This window comes from Gymnogyps californianus, chromosome 3, assembly GCF_018139145.2.
Source record: "Gymnogyps californianus isolate 813 chromosome 3, ASM1813914v2, whole genome shotgun sequence".
Classification (NCBI taxonomy): Eukaryota; Metazoa; Chordata; class Aves; order Accipitriformes; family Cathartidae; genus Gymnogyps; species Gymnogyps californianus.
The window spans coordinates 66,987,371-67,010,870 of record NC_059473.1 but is presented as its reverse complement, the minus strand read 5'-3'; the positions used below and the strand labels follow the sequence as shown (position 1 = coordinate 67,010,870).

The 23,500-nt window shown below is 38.8% G+C and overlaps 1 protein-coding gene across 1 annotated transcript in view; it reads right to left on the bottom strand.

Moving 5' to 3' along the window:
- ARHGAP18 (Rho GTPase activating protein 18) overlaps positions 1-23,500 on the bottom strand; it is a 65,278-nt gene that overhangs the window by 11,067 nt on the left and 30,711 nt on the right. The window contains exons 4-11 of the mRNA XM_050894162.1: positions 21,248-21,320; positions 15,455-15,624; positions 13,054-13,219; positions 10,203-10,294; positions 7,436-7,513; positions 4,470-4,629; positions 1,813-1,895; positions 387-593 (exon numbers count right to left, since the gene is read on the bottom strand). Of these exons, the coding sequence (XP_050750119.1) occupies positions 387-593; positions 1,813-1,895; positions 4,470-4,629; positions 7,436-7,513; positions 10,203-10,294; positions 13,054-13,219; positions 15,455-15,624; positions 21,248-21,320 (1,029 nt within the window). The remainder of the gene's footprint in view (positions 1-386; positions 594-1,812; positions 1,896-4,469; positions 4,630-7,435; positions 7,514-10,202; positions 10,295-13,053; positions 13,220-15,454; positions 15,625-21,247; positions 21,321-23,500) is intronic.

Sequence of the window (23,500 nt, the reverse complement as noted above, 5' to 3'; positions counted from 1 at the left end):
ATCAAAACATGTTTTATATAATATGAAGTTTGGCCCAAAAGGGAAATGGACTAAAACACTCTGTTTCCTGCTAATATCTCTAAGCAGAAAAGAATAAATTCCTCATAACAATGTACAGTGATAGGCCAAATACAAAGATCCCCCAAAGACTTATTTTTGAGTTCACATATGGTACATGCAATATTAAAACTCTGACCAGCAGAGCTTAACTCTACCATAAGATGTAATGATTCTGTTTCGCTCCCATAAGAGTTACCTACGAGCAAGAACCCAGCTGGATGGGGCTAATCTTTCTCTAAATCATGGAAATAAGTTCATGTTACTTCTTTGTTCAGATGCCTTGTTTGCGAAATTTATGATTCCCCCCCCCCCAAGAATACACTTACTGTCCAGAGAAGTTTTTGGTACTGAATCATAAAGCGCATGACATTTGCTGTTCCAGCTGCCATAACAAACTCGCTTTGTTCAATAGTCTTTGAGCCAAACCCATGAAACGTGAAAAGGTTTGGGGCCATCACCATCGCAACATTCTTTAATGTCATTTTATTTTTGTCTCGATGATCAATTACCCTTTGGAGGAATTCAAGCAGTACCTGAAATAACAGCAGAACTTACAGCTCAACTCTGCATGTGAAAAAGTTACGAGTGAAACATGATGTTACATATTTTTGGAAAAAGCTCTTCATTCCTAATAAAACCACATTAAAAGCAATCAATAATAGGAAGTGTGGATGTGTTTATTCACAGGACTGTAATGCAAGTTTTGTTTCCTTTAAGTAATGAAGTAAATAATTCTCATTATTTTTGTGGATAACATTTTCAAAAGCATTCAAGTGACTTTGAAGCCCTGCACAGTAAGGTTTTTTCCAAAACCTTTGTTATGTAGGTGCATAAGCAGCATCCCACAGATGCTTGTGAAAATATTACTGCTGGCTTTTCTTAAATTGAAAGTGAACACAATAGTGCCAGCTGTCATGGTTATGGAAACATGGAGTGGCTAGTTCCGTAAGGTAAGCAATTCGTGAGTAAACCACTGCATTGTGAATGACAGGTAGCCAGTTAGAAACTGACAATCCTCAATTAATTCAGTTCCAGATATTTGTAACTCAACTCAGGAGCTCTCCTGACTGCTTCCACACAGTAAATAAACTCAAAAAGAAAGTAATGTTTAAACAATAAGACCTAATAGGATTTTTTGCCTGTAATAGAAGATGTTCTGCATCCTACACAAATCCTGCAAATTCATTTTTGATTGTAGCAATTTTAATAGTAAGCATATCCTGGAAAAGATGAATAGTTTTGGTACAAAAGGACTAGCCCAAATTGCAAGATTCCATGTAACATGCTGCAAATACAAAGAGGAAGTGTAAATTTCTAGCTTGTTGAGTAGAAACAAACAGCACAGAGAAAAGTGGGGAATAAAAATGAAGAGCTAAACCCATTTCATAAAAGCAAACTCTCACCCATAGTATTCTAACACTGTTTATTTTTTGCGTTGGTAATAATGACTGCTGCTGCAAAAAAAGGAATGAAACTTGTAAGAGAAAAGGTCGCTCACTGGGAGATGATTATTGCAATCTCCTGGAAAAATTTCAAGTCACATTCTTAAAAGTCATTTGGGAGGAATTAGGGTCCTAAGGTTGGGGTTTTTTTCCCTGAAGTTCTGTGAAACATGAAAAAAGAATGAATCACTAGTTTCAGCATTAACTTTGAACTGAAAAAAGAATGTTAAAAGACAACAGCATTCATCACAGTGGATTCACGGAAACAGACAAAATATTTGTGCAGGAAAAAAGTATTAGCAATTCTGACCTTCAGAGTGTCTCTGTTTGCTTCAGGTAGAAGGAGAACCAAAAGATTCAAAGCTTGCAGTTGCTGCTTCTTCATTGGGAGATCTGCCAGTGAAGCACATGAACCTCAGTATTTCAAAATTGTCATTTGTCCTCTTCAAAAAGCACGGTTTCAAAGTGGAAACCTCTTGCAAAATGCTGAATGCGTACACATGGATAATTGTCATAGTATGACAAAGGACTGACAGATCCTTGTTATCTGATATTAATTTCCAAATGTTCTTTTAGGATTCAATTGCTGTATGACTCAGCAGTTTTCTGGCAATATTTTCTAGATGCCTTGTGATTCTTTATCTTGCAATGTTACCAGAAGAAATAGTCAGCTAATGGTTCCTCCCTTTTTAAGCCTCTGCCCCAACGTATGAAAGGGTATATTCAAAACTGCTTTCACAGTTTCTGTGATTGCCTTAACAGTTGCATGGTCTCCCAAGTCACCCATGCAGAATGAATACCACGTGTTGCTGAATAAGGCAGGTCTCCAGCAACACAAGCAGCAGCAGCTGCAATGGCAAACCAGTGGGGATAAAGCCAAGAGCAGAGAAGCTTAACACGTACCTACAGCAGTGAGTGCCGTACCAAACATGGCAAGCTATAATTAAAGAAAAGTGACGTTGGTTCTGCCTTTTACCCAATTGCTCAGTGGTGCATCATTCACCCAAGATGCAGGATGAGTGCACCCCTACACTCCTCCACCTCCTAGAAGAGCTCCTACGTTCTGGCAGTGTTGAGCAGCAGAAAGCCCCAACTCTCTCACAATTGTCACTTGTGATAAACTTCCTCCTGTCATGCTTTAGAGCACATGCTCTGGCAAGTCTTCTCAGCAGACTCCTAACGAATCAGACCATACATAAAACAAGTGAAGAAGGAGGTACCTGCACTTGACATAGTTTTATCACACTATTTCAAAATTCAAGAGGGCTGTTCTCATGCATCCTGCTGGGATTCCAACTGAACTGCTGTTTCAAATACATTTCATCCAAATCATTTTGGCAGATACCACCAGAAAAAAAAGTTCATTGATGAAATAAAAAAACCCCTTGCTGACCACTTTCTACCATAATAAAAATCAAGGATCTGAATAAATGAGCAACAAATTATGTAGCCATTTAAAACATGCAAGTAGTGATAACAGTGTATCTACCTGCTCTAGAAAGACATACATTAAAAGTAAGGCTTAAATTTAGTTCCAGAACACCATGTCACAACACTCAAAAAGCAACGAGAATCAATCTCTTCCTAGGAAAGTAAACAAAAATACAACTGCAAAACAATTAAAATTCGTTACTTAAACCAAGGTTTTCTGTCTGTTCACCTAAATAACGATTGAATTTTAGTTGTTTAAATTACTTAAATTAACAAATTAAATTGTTTAAATTAAGTTGTTTAAATATTTAATTCTAACCACACTACTTAGTCACAGTATCATGAAAAACACTGATTACTGTCACAAAGATGGCCCTTCTTCTCTACCACCTAATCTTATTACATGTAACCAACAAGACGAGCAGACAATTTAAACAATGGGAGGCTATGAAGTGCTGTATCTGTTTTGCATCAAATCCTTTGGCTCAACGTAGAAAGTGTTTTGGATCCTGGCACCTGAGTATTTTCTAGGTACGTAAAACCACATAGGCCTTCAGACAGCTCAGGAGCAGCAAGCAGAAACCCTCCTGGCTCCAGTCAGTATCCGGTAACTGGAACAACCTTGAGGAGCTGTTTGCTGCCAGCATCATTTGAAAGCATTCTGGTCAGCTTTAAGTTGCCGCTCAGTACTGCAAAATCAACAACACTATGTAGCAGGCCTAAGCACGAGCCCTCTACTCCCACCAACTTAATGGCCTTGAAAGGCAGCTCACAACCCACAGACTGACACAGCCCACAGTTTTTAAGAATATTCGTCTGTCTGCCTGTCCATGGGAATTCCCTGAAAGTGTCCCTTAGAAATGAGCCATCGCTCTGCCTGCAGACAAAGAGAATAGATTTTTCTGAAACTTGCACTCATGTGTTGGCTGGGGAGTTAATGTATGTGGGTTCTCACTCCTGATTCATTATCACCAACCTGCTCTCTTTCAATTACAGCTGGTATGTTTGCCGTCTTGGTGACCAGTTGGCAAGGAGGACATTTTCACAGGAACTTGCTGATCTCAAGGGACCAGGGATGATCAGCAGTTCTGACTATTCTGCTCTAACTTTTCCTGTTGTAAATTAATAAAATATCCTGAACAGTATAAATTACCATTTGTTAGATTTTCTGCAGAACTACTATATCTTTGCTGTTGTTTTCTTCTGAATCAAATATTGTTTATAAACTGATACCATCATACACAATTTCCTTATAATCCATCTATACCTCCTAAGGACTATCAGAAACATCTTATCAGAAAGTGGCAGTGTACTTTCATTTTATGTGTAAACTATTAAAATAGATGTTACATGAAAAATGTTATTTGTACATTAGCAAAAATATGCCCAGTCTTTTCTCAGGAGAAGTCATATTGTTGTTATTCAATTTGTTTCTCAGTTTCACATATTATTAGCAAAAATACTGCTACGGCAAAGAGGCACTTCTCTGCACTGGTATCAATTCTTCGCAGCTGAGATAGAAAGGACACTACTCACTCTGTACATCTTGGAAAGCTTTTAGATATTCTACAGTGAGGAGTGGCTGAGGCAGTTCACGGATGAAGAGTTTTAAAAGACTTGCTGCATCATGTTGCTTTACATTTTCCCAGTTGAAAGTCCCTTCATAAAATTTTGCTTCCAGTTCTTGGCAAAGACTCTGAAAGGCAGTAGATACAGAGAGCACCAGTAACACTTGGCTGCTGGAAATCATGCATTAAACACACAGCAATACTTTCCATACTTCGAAAGGGGGAAATATCTGAAATATCACTTAACTCCAGCTGCCGCTAATCTTTTGCTACAAAAAGATAAATTGGGGATCAGAAGCACTGCAAGAAAACACATAGTAATAGGCAGCAGACAGCCAAATCATATAGGAAGAAATCCCATGGGCCTGCTTCAGGGCCATATGGAATATACTATAAGAATCAGATATCATACTCTTTCACGTAAGGGTTATGAATTCCCCTCCCCCAAAATAGTAAGACATGGCTGATATACATAGCAATTCTGAAACTACTACCAAAGGGTGTTGCTGTAATGCATGCATGGCCATTTTCATAAACAAATATGGCAATTATGCGTGTTGACACACAGTTTCCTATCAAAACATACGCTAAGATGAGGCAGGTTCTCTTTAAAACACAGGGAAATGATTTGTGTGACTGGATAGCTGGATGTCTTGCCATCTACACGGAACTCCATGCTGCTGAGCACATACAGCTTTACCTAGCACTGGATGTCAAACATGCCCTCTACGGAAGGGGACTGTGCTGCAAAACATGAGGTTATGCAGCAGAATAAACAGTACTGAAAATCTGAGCAATACCTTGTAACTCTGGGGTTGGGAAAGGGCGGGATACTGTTGGCAGCAGACATTACCGTATACCTGCTCTGCTCCCACGGCAGTGCTATTACTGGGCTTCCAGAGATGTACGAATGGGAACATGCTCCAAAGACTGAGTCCTTCTTAGTCTCCTGTTAAGCATCAGTCCCAGCCTTGCATCCACTTCATTTATTTCCCAGTCCAGCAGAGTGGGAAACGGCCTCAGTATAGGGCCAGTGGCCCTGAGGCACGTCTCACAAGTCCCTCCCTCCTTCTTGCCTCAGTACTTCCAGACAGAAAAGGAGGACAGAGACACGGGCTTGTTTTGTAAAGTATGTGAGATGAAGTGAGGGAAAGTGCTATGGAAAAATATGGCCTTAATTATTTATCTGGACAAGAAGGGCACATTGGATAGAGGATACTAGATACTTTTTTAAGATATCGTTCTCATTAAATTTAACTTTGTCCAAATGGAAAATGCACCTATTTTCAAAGAAAATGTGAACACTTAGGTTGCTATAGAAGTTGGATGTTCTCAATGGTCCTCCAGAGAGATCTTCTGTCTCCACTGATTACGTAGGGGGTTCAAAGGTGCAAAGATCCTAACTCAGATGTCTAAAGTCAATTGGGTATGATTTCCTGCTCATCAACAAAAGCAAGCTTTAGAAGTAAAGATGAAAATTCTCCCCCTGAGTCTCATCAGCTCCTCCATCCACATTCAGACTAAATCACTGTGGCAAATGCAGTATTAAACATCTAGATAAAATGAATTGTTTTATCTGAGAGGCAAGGGCAGAAATGTCAACTATGTATCCTAATGCACCAATGCTTAGATTTTAAAGTAAATGTATTTAACTATGGGGTATATGCAATGCATTTTTTTAATAACAACTCTAAAATCTATAGAATAAGATAGCAAAATATTTTTTCTTGAGATTATCTGTGCCTTTCTATAAAACTACATAATGAGCAAAATATTTTCTTTTTCTATAGGAGAAAAGAAGTTTAAGAAAATTAAGAGAAAGCATCAGACCTTTAGTATGTTCTTTGTTTTTCTATAAAATTTTCTATTTGAATAAGTAAAGGAACTTAACATCTTTGCTAACAAAACAATTGCTTAATTCAAAGAAGCAGCTCCTGCAAATAAATAGGTAAAAAATTAATGAAAGTCAAATAGTGGATGATCCCCTGCCTGGGAAATTGTATTAAACTGATAAAATCAAAGAATAAACAAATAAACAAAATCACTCCAAAATCATTCCAGTTTGCAGAACTGATGAAAAGTGGAAAATAAAGAACGGAGGAAAATTGGAAAAAAAAAAATAGTATCTTAGTTACTGGTAAATAAACAAAGCCAATTTCCATAATATTCCCTTCTTTCAGTTGTTTCTAATGAACCAGCTTCTGGACCGAGTTCTACACGACAGAGGCTGGCAGACGTCTTCGGACAGCTGAATCCACTTAAATGGTCCTTTCTGTTTAGAATTTAAGGCCAGTTCAGACCGTCTTTTTAACACATTGACTCTTGGCATGAATCATACTGTGTATTTAGTTTCCTGCATTAAGGCAAATACTGGGGAAGGGTCTGCATGTAATTGGCACTCACTCTGCAAAGTGTTGGTGTGCACGGACGTGCCTAACAAGATTACGCTTAGCGAGCTGAGTAGTTATATTGCTGTTCATAAAAATAAATGTGAGAGGTTCTTCAGTGCATGCTGGCTGCCTTGCCCTATAACATAGGTTAAGTCTAGTTATTAAAATAGGCTCACAATGCCAGAGAAAAGCCTCCTCCTGGGGTAGAAAGACTGTGTGTGAACTGTTCAGATGATTAAGCTGGTTCAGGGAAAAAGCAAAAGTCTGGAAAGCTCGTGCCAGGAATTAATGAGATTTTGGCACAACTGAATTTGAAACATAGCCTTGACTCTCCTTCAAACTTCAACTCCAGTCTTCTCCCCAAAACTATGAAACCATCAGCTTTCTGGCTAACGTAACTCAGTTTTCTTTGTAAAGAGATTTTACTTTCTGTTTTTGAAGATTTTCATAACAACCTGGTGTTAAAATATATTTGTATGACAAAATAAAATCAGCAAACACAGGTAAGTTTTGGGGGATGTTGAGAATCTGTGCAATGTTTTACCTTTACTCTTGTTGCCACTCCTGGTATTCTAAGCAGTCCTTCTGTTTCCAGAGTTGCCTCTTCTATCTGGGCAATCAGCTGTCAAACACAAACCAAATTGCATGAATGAAGATGGCAATTAAAAATTACTGGTAGATAGTTCTGATATATTGGACCCTTTATGTCTGTATCTGTATCTCTGTGTGTGTGTATGTGTATGCATGCATTTGTGCACACACATATGTAATAAGCAGACACACAAACACACAGTTTACAAATGGATTACAGTTGTAGAACAAAACCTTTAATATGGCTCTTACCTGTTTTATGAACACTATTAAAGAAGAGTTTGTCCATTTCACTAAAAAAGAAAACTGTATTTTTTTAGACCTCCTTCAAGTCTCCTCTGAAGTCTGAAGCAGTTTTTTTCCAAAATTACTCTGGCTTCAAAAATAAATCCCAATTACTACCCTTGTTAAAATGTCTCCGAATCAAAACAATTAAGGTAACATTAGAGATACAGTACAAACTTTTTCACAAATACTCCTCTTTACAACTTTACCAGAGAAGAACTAAGTACTTTTAGGCTTTAAAGAAGTCTCAGTTTTGCAAATACTGGCATTTTCCTAACAAACTCAACAGTTTGCAATCCTACACATGGCTTAGATAAATTAGTAGAAATTCTGTAAAGGTACTTAAAACATGTATCATAAATTCTGTTTCTCTAGAAGATATGCCTAGAAGTATTCACTGAAGGATGGATCTAGGAGCATTCAAAAGAAATTTGTAAATGTCAAAAGCTGATGACATCATTTTAGCACAAATGGTTCTCACAATGTTTAACTAGGGCAGTGCCTTTGTTACATACCTTCCTGTGCCAGCTCTTGAATAAGAAAAATTATGCAACACAGTTGTGTTTTCTCTAGTTACAGAAATTAAAGGGGGTTTACCTACCACTGTATTTACGTAACTGATAAATGCCATAAAAAAGATCAGACAGAAAACAAAGTTAGAAAACAGCACTACAGATGTCACACTGGTATATTTGCCTTGGTTTGAGTGCTAACTGGCCGCATCGAACTCTCACTGTACCCACCTTACACCAGAGCAGTGGCTGCCACTCTCATCTGTTGGACACAAAGACACTGTGGGCATGTTGTGTGATTTGCCACCATCACCACATCTAGGGGAGGCAAGGCCTGGTGGCACTGCCAGCGGCCATGACTCCTTCGTACACACTCGCTCACAAGTGCCCCCTTGGCAGGCAGCAAGAGGTGGCCACTGGCCACCACCAGCCTCCTGCCTACGGGAAATCTCCTCTTCATCTCTATCAGGGCTGCTCTGCATGGCTTCATTAGCAGGCCAGAGACCTGAATTACTATCAGCAGAAACTTCTGGTGGAGATACAGGGATCGGTATTACCGTCAGATTTTCCAGTTGGAAAACCCCTAGGCTAAATTATGTCATTTTTTTTAACTGTAATTCCTCAATGAAATAAAAACTAGGTGTATTTTTTTATTAAAAGATTTTTTTTTAATTAAGCAGCCTTCCTATTTATTAGCTTGGTTTGTTTCATTTCAGTGATAACCAAGGTACATTTAAAAAGCAGTATGCACAAAAATGTTCTTTCTTGCACTTTATATAAGTCCTCTATTCTTGGAAAGCATGCGCTGTAGAGAACAGGCAGAAGAAATGGGAAACTTTTTATTTTCATATTCTCATTTAAAGAAAAACTGTATTCCAAATGACGTCTGCACCTTGCAAAACAAATCACATCTATAAGCTAGAAATGTTTATGTAGAATTTTCTTCCTGAAGAACTATGCTTACTATGTTGCTAGGATAGCACAGTGATCAATCACTTTTTGTCATTTGATTTCTTTTTTTCTAGATAACATCTTTCCCAGAAATGTATTTTTATGATCCTGAGCAAGTAATTTCTGGCATGAATGACACAGCAATAGTTTTGAGAGTGTGATGCAAAACTACTTTGAGTTTTCTGTTTCTTGAAAAATAACTTAACAAGCAGGTCCCCAAACCTACTGAAAAGGTGATGACACAGCACTGAGTTTCTGCCAGCGTTAGGACAGGTCCACACATTGTGGTCTCTCCCTTCTCAGGCAATGAGACCTGCTATGCATGGGCAGTAAATCTAGGGTCTCCATCATGTTTCCCACTATCTTCCCCATTACCATGACATGATATGGGCCAAAGCATCCCCCCATGTACTAAAGCAACAAATCTTCTGGAAAAGGGCTGCTGCCACCAGAGGCAGTTATCCAGCCTGATACCCACCCCCTAGCCGCCTGCCTTGTGGCCCAAATCACTTCTGAAAGGAGAAAACCACTTCCTAGAAAGGTAGGTTCAGCCTGTGGGCCAGGGATTGAGAATTTCTACCGAATTTCAAGTATTTGCTCTAAAAAAAATAAAAAGGGCAGCCCTACTAACAATGGAAGTTACACCACCTTTATGAAATGGAATTTGGCTGCAGTGGGTTCTTACACTGATTGTCAGTTTTCATAGGCTTATTAGTAAACTTGCCTAAATCATGGAGACCGGTTGTAACAAAAAATGAACTTCATTCCTTTAACTCAAAATATGTCTGATACAAAGCAAAGTATCACATTTACTGAATTAATAAGTAAAGCTGCAAATAAAAGTTACAATAACTTTGATTGATTAGAGTAATATACTGAAAACTGCTACAGGGAGCAAATAAATCCGGGACAAATGTTATTTGTTTGTCACTGGCAGATATGTAACAAGTTGACTTGTTCATGCCTATTTACCTTTTGAAAAATCAGTGGGATCTTGATTCCTGGCACCTTCTTCTGATCCTGTTCCAGTAAAACTGACAGTGGGACACCAAACAAGCCAGAGTCTGAAGAATAAAGCAAAAGAAACTGAGGTATTATCCACATCTGTTCCAGTACATGTGATAATGGCATAAAACCACATTTTTGAAGCGATAAGCCTATTCAATACATTCAGAGCTATTGACCTTTTGTTCAAAGTGTTTGAATGTCTTCGTCAATCAAGTTATTACACAAAGCATTCTGGCTAAAAGGATTCATTCATCTCTTCCTTCAACCATAAATCAGGAGTCTTCTGTTTTGACTTCAAATTGCCATCCACATATTCTGCAGTACAGTGAAGCAAACTGCATAAATGAACCATCTGCATGGTTCTGGTTTGCAGAATGGTTGTGATGATGACCCTGCAATGCAGATCTTCATCGCTCAATGCAAGTTATTATAGTTAAGATGCAAACGGCATGAGTAAAATATCCAGAAATTTGGCTACTAAAATGAGACAGATGTAATTATCAGCCAGAGTTACTCCAAACACTTCTCTCTATGAGGGTTTTGAAAGAAGAGATCTTCAGCCCCTGTTCTTTTGCATTACACAACACCAGCAGGATAGCAAGATCACCATCTCACCAAAGGTGTTTTGCGCTTTTTTTTTAATAAAAGCAAAAGTACAGTTAAGTCTTGGTTAGAAAATAGCCTTTACAATAGTGCTAAGGCAATGCAAATTAAAAAAAAATGGAATCTAGTCTCAGTTCTCTAGCCCTGATGCAAAACTAGCCTTAGTCTTCAAGTAAATTGGACTCCCATGTGTTTATGGCCCAGCTGAATAGAAGTGAACGACCATTAAGAGAGAGCTATACTAGTAACGACTAACCCAAAGTTTGCTGACATAGAACTTCTCTGTCAGAAGTACTGATAATTGCTGTATGTGTAATTTTTCTGAAACAGCATGTAACACTACCTGTAGCTAAAAACTCCTGCTTGGTATGATACCATCCATGCCAATAGTGAGCACAGAACAGCTGTAATTACTAAAAAGATGTCAGCCCTTGAGGGAATGTGATATATGTCAAAGAAACATCAGTTTCAGTGCCAAATCAGGGAGTTCCTGTATCTCTATCAGCATAAAAAGTCTACCTGTAAAATATGTAGGGACTTGTACATACCGTCAATATCCATACCCCATAGTTTTATCATCTTGAAGATCTTGTCAATAATAAAAGTTTCTACTGAGATAAAGCTGGAGAAACAAACTGCAGGGGGTCAACAGAAAGGCAGGGCTGGGCACAGCACAGCATTCCCCAGAAGAATTATGTTTTCATCGTCTTTACATACTCAAGCACAAAAGGGAACAGTCAATAGATCCACCATCGTATGAATCAATTGGCCAAACAACACTTTAGGAGTGAAGAGGTGAGGGTCAGGTAGAGCAATAAGGCACTGAAGCATTACATTGCAAAAGCAGATTTGTTCGACAGAAAGGGTGACATGTCATTGTCTATTTCCTATACATTTCCATGAGTCTAGCCCATCTTTTTTAACTTTTAAAAAAGTTTTTAATTAATTCAATGCTTTTCATGACTGCATGTCATTCAGGTAATAACGCTATGAGTGAAATTCAATTAACGATAAATTTGGTAAGAAGAATCAATTAAAACTAAGACCCAAAATACAAGAGAAGAAAGTGTTTTGTCTCTTTATTAGTGAAAGCACAAGCACTTCTGCAAGAAAATGCATTTAAGGGATCAAGGTCTCGTAGATGTTTCTGTGTATGCCTTTTGCATTTAAAAAGTTATTTTCTACTACTGTAAAGTGAAGAGCATATTCTGAAGAATCTATTGTACCTTGCTGTATATCTCTCAACCCTTTCTGTTGCTTTCAATTACTTAAAGTGAGCTATTGCACTGTCACATTCACTGAACCTTGACAACAGGGGTTTGGCCAAAGCAGGCTTGTGAATAACTGGTAACACATTTCAAGCTCTTGTAAAGCATTTAGCAGAAGCCAGAAATACAGAAAACAAACAAAGCACTGAAAACCTCTAGCATCTTCAAACTGGTTTCCATGTGTCCTATGTTCCCAAGAAAAGCACTGTGATCATACATATGCTCCAATGGCTTGCAGAGCAAAATGACACGTTGGAGCTGTCTCGACATGCTCTGCAACAGCCCAGATCTTCCACTTAATATGATGCTATTCAGCATAAAAACTGCATTATGACCTGAGTAAATACCAGATGGGCAAGGCCTATGTGACACAGGAAAGTTTGTACCAGACAGAAGAGGAAAGCAGGTGACAAAGCCTCCCAGCATCTCCAGCCAAGGGCAATGAAAGCAAAAAAGTCAGGTAGAATCAGAGAATCACAGAATTGTTTACGTTGGAAAAGACCTTTAAGATCATTGAGTCCTACTGTAAAAGTAGCACAGTATCTACCTCAGGAAAGCAGGAAAAGAATACCCACAAAAAGCAGATACGGGTGCCCTCCCAGGGAATATTTCAGCACATACAAACTTCTGTGAAGCAATTATTCCTGCACAGCATGCTAATAAGATAGTTCCCCTTCTTCACTCCTTGGTTTATCTGCTCAGTGACTGACCTGAGTTTTAACTTTAGACAAAGAGGATGGTCCTGTAGCTGGAGTGACTATGTGCACAAACTTGCTTAAAGTGTGCCTTCAGTTAAGGTGTATAATTACATGCTGCTCAGGACCTATGTTACCATTTATATATTAATAAAAATTTTCTGCTGGAAAATCATAAAGAACGGGATGCATTTGTCTTATTGGATTAAAACAGGCCCATTTGGTTTGGAATATGAAACACCGACTCACCTTTGGTTTTGATTTTTACAGCTTTTTGCTGCTTGAATTCTGTCCCAAGTACGTCATAGAGAGCAGTTAATTCAATCAGTGCTAAAGAATAGACTTTCTTCATGTCCTGAGGGGCCAGGTCACCAATCTTTGTGGTACCTGTTTTGTCCTTCGGCAGCCTGAAATTCTAAAAGCAGAGATTTGCAGCAGAGTGAATAATCCAAGTCATAACAAATTACTTAGCTCGAAGGCTGTGCTTCCTTCAGGGCACAACCTTTCATCACGAAGCCTGCTGTTACTGACTAAATCACGGGAGAATCCCCCAAATAGGTTGAAAAGCACATGATCTTAAAATCATAGGAGGATTTAGGTTCCTAGTGACTTCTGGAGGTCATCTAATTCAACTGCCTGCTCAAAGCAAGGCTAAATTCAAGTCTGATCAGGTTACTTGTTGTGTTGTCCAAATGAATTTTGAAAACTGCCAATAACCTCTGTAGGCACCCGTTCCAGTGCTTAATGGTCTCATAGGGACTTTTTTTACTTTGCAAAACAGAATTTTCCCTGTAGTCACTTGTGTCCATTGCCTCTTGTCCTTTCGCTGTGCACCTCCAAGAAGAGTCTGGCTTTGTCCTGCTTGTAACCACGTCCCACCCACCCCCCACCCCACTTCTGCATCCTTTTGCAATTTATAGTGGTGGAAATGGCTGTCCATGAACAATCCTATGCATGTACAATTGGGATAGAAATCCCTCTGCACTTATGCACACAAAATAACATATTTGGCTGCCATTTAAGTAATAATAAAGGGGTTCCCTTCTTAGGGAAGGGGGATCCTTAATTATGGCTCATTTCTACTGTACTACATGCTCAGAAGCTGCAGTCAGAGACCAATATAAGGAACTGAGCCGAGAGGGTGAGGGAGAGGGACTTCTCAGCTCAGAGTGCTTTTTAACTCTATCTCTCACCAGCAGGCTTCTAAGTAAGACTCTTGCCTGTGCCTGACATTAGCAGTGTGCATGACTCAAAGCAGGAAGGTTGACAAGACTTTCTTCCGTTTGGAAAGATATATTATACTCCAGAATTATTTTCTCATCCTGTACAAACCCAGCGATAGCACAGATGAATTGGCGGTTATGGTACATGACTACAAGGGCACATACCAAAACATAAACATAATTTACAAATTGTAGATATATGGTCAGTTTCCCACCTTGAGGTTTCATTGACTTGCACAAACATCTATGTTTAAAAATAGCTGCCAATGACGAAGGTGTAACAAATACAAATTGTAGATTTAAATAGGTAACTCCCTTCCTTTTCCTATCATTTTGCCACTCCGTTCATCACTGAAGGAGAAATCCCATAGCCATGTCTTTGAGCAATCCTTCATAAGCCTAGCTAAAAGTATAGTTAATGTATGTATTATGCATATATATATGCATATAGACAGAAGTAAGCTAGAGTATAGCTATCATTTCCTTCTTATAGGCTTCATTAGAGAAACATGACTCAAACACTTTAGAATCCATTTCTAAGTATCCATTAGTGTCTGGTTTATAATGTTTAAACTAGGATACATGGGGTAATTACTATTTGAAGAACTGCACATGTCGTTATCTAAATTAAGTGTTTGAAGAACTGTGAAACATCATTACTTCAGACACTATGTTTACTCAGACATGTTTGCATACACTGTTAGAAAAAAAAAAGACATTTTTCACACCAGTCATTAGTTTACAGGTCATATGTAACTGCATATTCATGAACTGTTAGGTAGAGAGAGATCCTCAGAGATGCCTGAGGGTCAACAACAAAATGCCCTGGAGAATCTTCTTTTGTATTTATTTGGATTCAATCAGAATGAGCCTTTTTTTGTTAAGAGTTGGAAAGAAAAACTGAGCACAAACTAATCCTAAATTTCCTGCCATTTGACTTTAGACTTCTATAGACCATTCTGTTATTCATTCTCATCCCTCACCTATCTGCATTGGATAACTGCACAAGGTTTCCACAGGCACCCACCAACCCTTTTTAAACGACAACAGAGCTTTTTATTACAGTGGTAAAGCAGCTCACCTCAGGTAACAGGAAAAGGGGCTGTAAACAAATGAAGTAAGGACACAGTTTTTGTACAACTACCACTAAGCCACTATTCCAGCTTAATATTACCAGTCCATTATTGCTTACACATAGAGTGCATTTTGCCAGACAGACAATTACATAAATAGGCATAAAAGTAGTTAGTCCCATGTTATTGAGAATACTATTCCCAAAAATGAGTTATCTTGAGAAGGTCTATCTCCATGAAGCTGAACCCGACAACGTTCTTCTAAATCTGGTTCACCCACTACCAGATAAATATCATCCAAACAGTACCACTAGTAAAGACAAAGAATGAGAGCAATAAATAGGAAACACCTACCGGGAGAAGAGTGTCACCGCCTCCACCCTTGCACATTTTGCCTACTGAGCTGTCTTTGAGATTAGCTGCCTGTTCTGCAAACGATATCTCCAAATTGATGTCAGTGTCCGAAAACAGCACGTCTTCAAGCAGGCTCTTCCGCTCATCCGTTCCAAGATGGAACTTTGGACCTGAAAACAGAGTAAAAAAACTAATAATGAACAGCAGCACAATTGAGCACCGCTCAGTGCATGACAATAAGTTTAAAACCAAGTAGAAGTTAATGCTGTGCAAGGGATGGACTTTCTGGTTGCAAAATCACTGATTTCTGCATTTTTTATGTCAGCTGAAAATTTAGCTTCTTACAAAGGTCCATCTTTTGTAGTTTTTCTTGAATAATTCTGCCAAGGCATGGGGTTTTTTCCTATTTATCTATCATGAAAAGATAAAGCAATCCACCTCAAACAAACAGCAGACTCCCAGAATCTTCCAGAGCCAAACAGCTTTGGCATCAGAAGCTTCCTGCCATCACTTTCCAGCCTCAAAGACTGTAACATCCTGCAACCAAAGCAGCAATTCCTTCTGCTGTCAAAATTTCAAAAGCAAAAGAAAATGTTTCCTCTATGATCCAAAGCATTAACATCTGGGAATAACAGGGAGTACACAGATCATGTCTTTGTCCCAACATTCTTGTCCTCACCTCAGTCTGAGGAGTCTAGATTCCTCAAAACTGTTTGGACATGTTTCCATGATACAGGGAAGGACTAAGTACACAACAATGGCCTTACTTCTCTTTCTTTGTTCCTTAAAGGAATCAAACACTAGACAAATTTAGAATATTTTTTGTTTAAAAAAAAAAAAAAAAAACCACAGAAGGAAAAAAGGGAGAGGTAGTTCTGCTTTTAGAAAAAGAAGTCTAATTTCATAGTAAATCAACCATTGCTTTTCAGTCTGAAGTTAAAATATATCATGAAAGAAGCAAGAGGAAAATTATATTGTAAATAACACTAATACAAAGCATCAAAGTCAATTTAGCCAGAGAAAGATTCTGATCTCTCCACCATCTCTCTCATGATGTGGTACTTCTTAAAGATACATCCAGGACCAGGTTCCTTGTACAAGACATTACAAATACTTCGGAATTATTTGTGATGAAATTCAGACTTTATTAAAACCAGGGCAAATATAAACAAATCAATCCTGCTCATTTCAGCAGGACCATGATTCTGCCACTGGCTCCTCCTCACCGGAGACTGCAGCCTGTTCAAAGCTAACATACCACAAGTGCAGGAAAAGTGGGATGGAAATGGACATGAGTTGAGGAGGAGAACCATGAGCAGTGCATATGCTTTGGCATAAGAATACTGTGTAACATAATAGATTAATTTCTTTATACGGCTGTGGGAAATTTTTGTATGGCCTGGAATAACTATGCTAAGCCAAGCCAGAAAAAAATTCCCAGAAAATCGTTACAGGTACAGCAACATTTGACCTTGAAGCAGGGGAAAGGCTGCAGATAGGCTGATTAAGAGACAAGGCGTCAGGGAAGTGCTGCTCTACACTGATATTTTCAGTGGTCTGCAAAAGAGCTGAGCTGCAAGCATGCAACCCAAACAACATATGAATCATCAAGTTAAAAAAAAAAAAAAAAAAGAATTACACCAACTTCAAAATTTTTCTGAATCGTATCTGTGTCTAACTGAAAGACACAAAAACAAGACTAGTCTCTGGTCTTCTTCAGAGTGAGTCCTGAAAATGACCTCAGTCTGCCGGGGCCAAACTCAGGGGACCTGACAGACAGGCAGGTGGCTGCAGCCACCACAGCCACTCTCTGGTAGGGCACAGTGCTTTACGCAACCACTCCCACATCAGTGTAATTGATCTAAGGCTGAGACACTTCCAGAGAGAGAAGATGGATTTGAGCTAACACTTTGACTCTACTTACAACCAAGCAATGCTGTGAGAAATAGAATAAAACATTGCCAAATTTTGCCTGTTCTGTGTGTCACTCACCACTTGCTCTTTCCAGAGTGGCCTCTGCTCACTTTCCATAGACCCCAAAAGACGTCTGGGGCATACGCTAAGATTAAGCTGATCCTGCAACTAGAGCTGCTCCTTTCGGTAAAGAGATGTATGAGACCTCAGTAACCAAACATATCCAAGGTCAAATTCATCCCTGGCTTCGATCTTTGGCCTCCCTGTGTGTATATCTGAATATAACATGTAAACTGTTCAGTGCATCCAAACTAAAGGCAAACAGTTCCCTGTCCCTCCAAGACTTCTGTCATGCTAATGTAGCCTATATGTGACCTACATACTGCCTACCAGCCTAGGAGGGATCTGATGTTAACAAACAATAAAGCAGGAGCTCCTATTTCAGTCCGCTGGTCACACGAAGGTGCCGTGTAAAGCAGATGTCTTGGTAATGCTGTGCACATTTTAAAGGTCTGGAAATGCTGCTGTTGTGGGGAGTTTCTTCTTGGTTGTACAGCCTTGCTCCTGTTGTTGTGCATTCATTAACTAGGAAGCAGCTGTAAGAGGAAGCAGCTTTGGTGTTCTGCCAACCTGCCAACTACAGGCAATATTTCATGAGAGAAATGCAAGCGTGATACAGAAAAACGTAAATATTGTCTATAAGGATGTGGAAACCGTATTTTACATTAGCCTGCTACCCTTTCCTTGGTTCACAGTGCTCTTTAAAGATCACATAAAATGATGGGAATTATTCAGGAGTGGGGTGGAGGTTACATTTTAGGTTTCTTTTTAATAGGACATGGAAATATCGGAAGTGTCAACCTTGCTATTTCCTAGTTTTGCTAGAGAATCTAGAGTATACCCTGATGGAGCTATGCTGATAGATCTTAATTTATAATTGGAAAGGTAGAATGGCTGATTTTTTTTTTTTGACTGACAAAGCATTTCTCTAAAATGCTAACTCGTAGATGATTTTAAATAGAAAATAAAAAACTTTGTAATCTTTTCACTAACACTCTATCACTCCGGCCATAGATTCCTCATTTGTCATGTAAAATGAAAAGCAGAAACAAACTGTTTAATTAAAAAATACAACCACATTTTAGTCTTTTTCCCTACCAAGAAGCAAACATTACAGCTCTTTTCCCTCATGTTACACATAGTAAACGCAATTCTTTCATCCATTTGCCAGATCATTATGCTTTGAGGTTGCCCTTATACAGAGGTTTTATCTAACATTCTTCCCTTGTAGCTAATCCTGTGTGTTCAGGACAACTGCAGTCACACAGTAAACTGACTTTTGCTGTTCCCCTATTTAAGCTAACGAGTATTTAGCTTTTCATCTGCTTTATTCTTTCCTTTTTATTTTTTGAGATGTCTCAACCAACACAGTTTGCAACTCCTTTGCAGAGGCATCCAAAGAGAATTACTTTTTTTCTTTCGTAGCTGTTGAACATATTGCTAGCTTTGCAGGTCTTCAGTGAGTGTTACTGAATGTTAAAATGATAACGTCTTTTGACACCTTAATACATTATTCCGAATTTTCTTTTTGTTTCCTGTAGACACGTTCTGTACCTACATGAAATAAAGAGGCACTTAAAGCCAGTAAGTGAAGGTCCTTCCAAAAAAACCTCAAATATGCATCTACCAACAAAAACATCTTAAGGAACTCATTAAACTGTTCCGTTTGAGCAGGATCAGGCGGAAAAGAATAAAAACGTAATGGTTTCGTATTATTCCCTGAGTTTGCTTACATTGTTTAGGCAAGAAACAAGGTGTGTCAGACTGGCAAGAAAGGAGGAGTGAGCACAGGTTCACACAGCCCATGTATGCTCTAAGGGCAAACCATTGTCATCTTCAGTCTGGCAGAAGCACCTGGGAATGCAGCATTCAAATATCAAATTAGGAACGGAGTCATCGCCTTTGGAGAAGGGCCAGAGTCATTCACTTTAACAGTTTTAAGACATCTCAATTTAAGCTTTGGATTTTTTTAATAATGTCTGAGATGATATTCATATTTTTCAGCTAAAACTGGTACTACTTCTCTGTCAAAGGGGGTTTCCATTTTAAAAGAATGTCTTTGGATTTGGATTTCATAAATATTTAGTATCTCTGAAATATCAGGCATTGTTTACTTTTTGCCTTAAATTTATTCACTGTATAACACTAATTTCCTCACCATTCTGGAGGAAAGATCACAGCACAGCACTGAAACAGGTGCAGTGCTTTTAACACCACTGAACTTGCATGGTTTGACTGCAAATTGAACTGACTTTTTCCTCCTCCTCCAACCTTGGGAGCAGAGCCCACTTTAGCATGTTGACAAGAGCAGAAGTGTATCAGGATTTAAGCAGGCTGCATTTGCCATCCACATCGCAATCTGTGCTGAGGAGAGCTAGCATATGGGATTTGCCTTTCAGAACTTCCCATTTCTGAAGGGTTCATCAGGGTCACTGGAAAAAAAGAACCAGATGTGATAAAGACTCTGTAATAATTGCTTGGTAATTTTCCAGCTCTGAATCCTACAGTGCAGTTTACTGACACAAGCACCACGCATCTCTTCCTTCCCTTGTGCTGAACCAGCAGTCTGGCAGTCCTCCCAATTTTTTACTGTTCTTATTGGAGTGAGGGTTGCTGAGAGGGAGGGAGGGAAGGATTAACAGCACTTCTGGAAACACACAGATTTGGTGATATTCAGGGCTGGTTTATATTCATCTCTCCCACTTGAACTTCCATGCACATCCTGTATTGTTTGTTGCCATTTTCTAAGTCTAACCCTAAAGTAACAATTTTTCCAGAATACTACTGGTCAGTATTCTAGAACTGGAGCAGAATTTTATTTGGTAGCTTGCTTACAGATAAGTAACTTGCAGTAGGGAACTTGATCTGCCTGCTTGACTATTTAAGTGGCTATAGCGTTCAGTGTAACACCTATGTGCCATCCAGTCCCCTGGAAGAAGAAAAAAACTCCAACATACAAACAATGCAGAATAGCAATGCAGTATCTTAAAGCTTAAATGGCTACCAGTTAATATCCTGATCTCTACAGTGATGGGTATGGTGGTATAACAGACATGGTGCAACCCCTACTTTGAAGAAACCTAAGATGATGCAGGACAGCGACCCTTTTATTATTGGACCTGAAGAACAGCAGAAAGCTTTGTCAAAGTCTTTCATCAAAATTCATACTGTCAAAACAGAAACTATGGAATCAGCTAAGGACTTCTGTGATGCTCTGTCCTACCTGGCAGTGAGAGGGAGGGGTCTTCCATGGATACTGCACCCCTCTTGTGTAATCACACGCTGTTGAACACAACTCCGTCCTACACACACAGAATGCTATTTCCTTTCCATTTTCCTTAAAAAGGTAAACAACTTTTTTCTTCCATCCCTGTCTTTCTTTTATTTTGAGCTGCAGATATATAGTCAGTTCTCACTTTTTTTGGATGTTTATAGTCCACTTGTTTTTGTTCTCTTGTATGCACTCATGAGCTTATGTACGGTGCTTCGTTTCCTATACTGTACAGCAGAGATAAATCAGAAGGGACAAATTAAGGATCAGGAAAGACCTAAGCATAAGCTATGAGAGGAGACTTCTCCCAGATGACTCGATTATAAGATGATCACTGGTAACAAACAACATTTCCCAGATGGCTCAAAGGATGCACACTTAAAAATTTTACACCACAACAACACAGGCCAGAAGAGGTTTCTCATAAGATTTTCGTTTTCTTTTGCTGAAAAGTTACTTGAAATATAGACCTATGTAGTATTTTGTGTAGTTGAAAGTCTACAAACCAAAAGGAAAAAAAAACACAGAGAAGAGTTGTTTGGCATTACCTTTTGTTCCATCTTGTGTTTCATTTTTGTTTTCACTTGTTCTCACAGTTGAGGGTTCACTTCCATCACAGACCTAAGAAAGGAACAATAAATATGCATGCCTGTAAAAACCAAATACATGGTTCTAGAAACTTCTTTGACTCTGTGCAGTATTAAAACACATACTCCTGCAATTCAGGGGTATGCAGAAGCACATCTGTGTGTTTCAGTAGAAAACCCTTTGCGAAAGTCTCAGGGGATCTGAAATCTAGATAATTAAAAAAGAAGTAATTAAGTCCATTCCCCCTCTTCCTAAAAGGCTAAGTGGGTGTAAGACTTAATTTTCCAGAGTTGCAAAGAATAAGAAAATACAGTCTTTAACCTGAAGCCATAGTTTGCACTGGAAAGGATATGGAAAGGGAATCTGGAGGAGACATTTTGACTAACTCAGTCCAAATTCCTTCCTCTTGCAAAACCTTACATGGTTGCCTCCCCTACAGAGCTATCCCATCCCTTTTGCAGGGTAGCCTGACATTAATATCTGTGCTTACAGCTTAGATTCCCAACAGCAGAACTAGGACACTTTGAAGAGACAACAAAACAGGAAAGGATTTGACCGTTTTCTCCCTTCTACAATGCTGCACTACCCAGTGTCAAGATTTGTCACATTCTGTGAACTGGATGACACCTACTATAGAAAAAAATATTTCAGAACATGTAGAAAATCTATATCCATGTATATATGGGTATAAATATACCCATATATGTTTGTACCCACGTATTATTTTTATTATCTTTTTGGCAACTCAAATCAACAATGAATATTTAGCACTCTGGATTTTTAATTGTATTTTACTCAAGCATTGTATAACTCCATACACGGAGAAAAAAAATTCAAGTTTTAAAGATTTCTCCTACCAACACAAATCTGTATATTTACTTTTTTTTAAAATCAGGGATCTTGAGAGGTGGAAGAAGACTGCATGACTGCCCAGAAAATTATTACTGTTTCACAGAGCAGTAGCAGCAGACTGGAAAGCTGTCAAGGTACCAAAAGTCTAGCTTCTCTTTGGGAATACAGCAGAAAATTTAGTAGAAACATCAACACAATTGTTGTGTTGATGTGAAACTTCAACGCTATTGTTTTACCTTTCCTCCTGCTTTCCTCCAGGTGAAGGGAGGTTACAGGATTTTCAGAGGCTATTATTAAACTGGAATGACTTCATACAGCTGCAGATGGCTTCAGTCCTCTTTTGTTACATAAAAAGCTTTCTAATGATGGGAGAGTAACAAAGCTCTGACACAAGTTACCTAGGGAGGTTGTAGAAGCTACTTCACTATAGGCTTTCTGTGACAGATTAGATGAATAACCACAAGCAATGATTTCTGAGTAATTATCTTGCTTTGGAGAAAGGAACGCAGTATAGGTTTGAGGGCCTACACTTGTATTATTTTATTTCAGTCAAGGAGACAGGTTTAAAAGCATTGGGGGTTTTTTCAGTTATTTCTATATTTAATAAATATTCTAACCTTCTGTTTTATACATCTTAAATGGCTACAATCATTTGTCTGTTTGCATTACTTCTCACTGATGTCATCAATATCAAAACATGTAGTTTAAGAGACACAGAAGTCTACTGAACACTGTGACATATGATTTTCAAACATTACAATGCGTAGCTTAAATACAGGAACATGAGTATTTCTTGTGCTTTACTGAAATAACATACTTGAAAGGGAAATTATACTGCTTTAAGCTATATGATATTTTACCTAAATTGCTCTGCTATTACATTTTATTATTTTTAGGTGCAGTCAATTTGAAATCAGATCCCGGAAAGCTTTTACGGAGTTAATATGCTTTCTGCAACCACATGCAAAGCAGAACAGTGAAAGGGAAGTTGTGCCTCCAGAATATACATTTGAGCTTACAAACTCCCCCCACTACATTTCACCTCTACTGAATTTGAAAGGAGTTGCCAAAGGAGAGGAAGCTGTTGGGGGAAGGAGGAAGTTAAATCCCCTAAAAATTCACCATGCTTTCCACCACCGCTCCCATTGTGCTGAACTGCAGCGGCAGCAGCGAGAACGAAGGACAGGGCTGAGGTCAGGTAAGCTAGCCGTGCACTTTCATCAGGTCAGAGTCTTCTTACGGCTAAGATCTCGTTGCTTTTGGAGGAGCAAGCAGGACACATACTCTTCACAGAACAGGAATTCTAATCATAGTCTCCATTTCCCTCCTTCCCCTTTCCTGCATATGGGAGAGGAACTCTC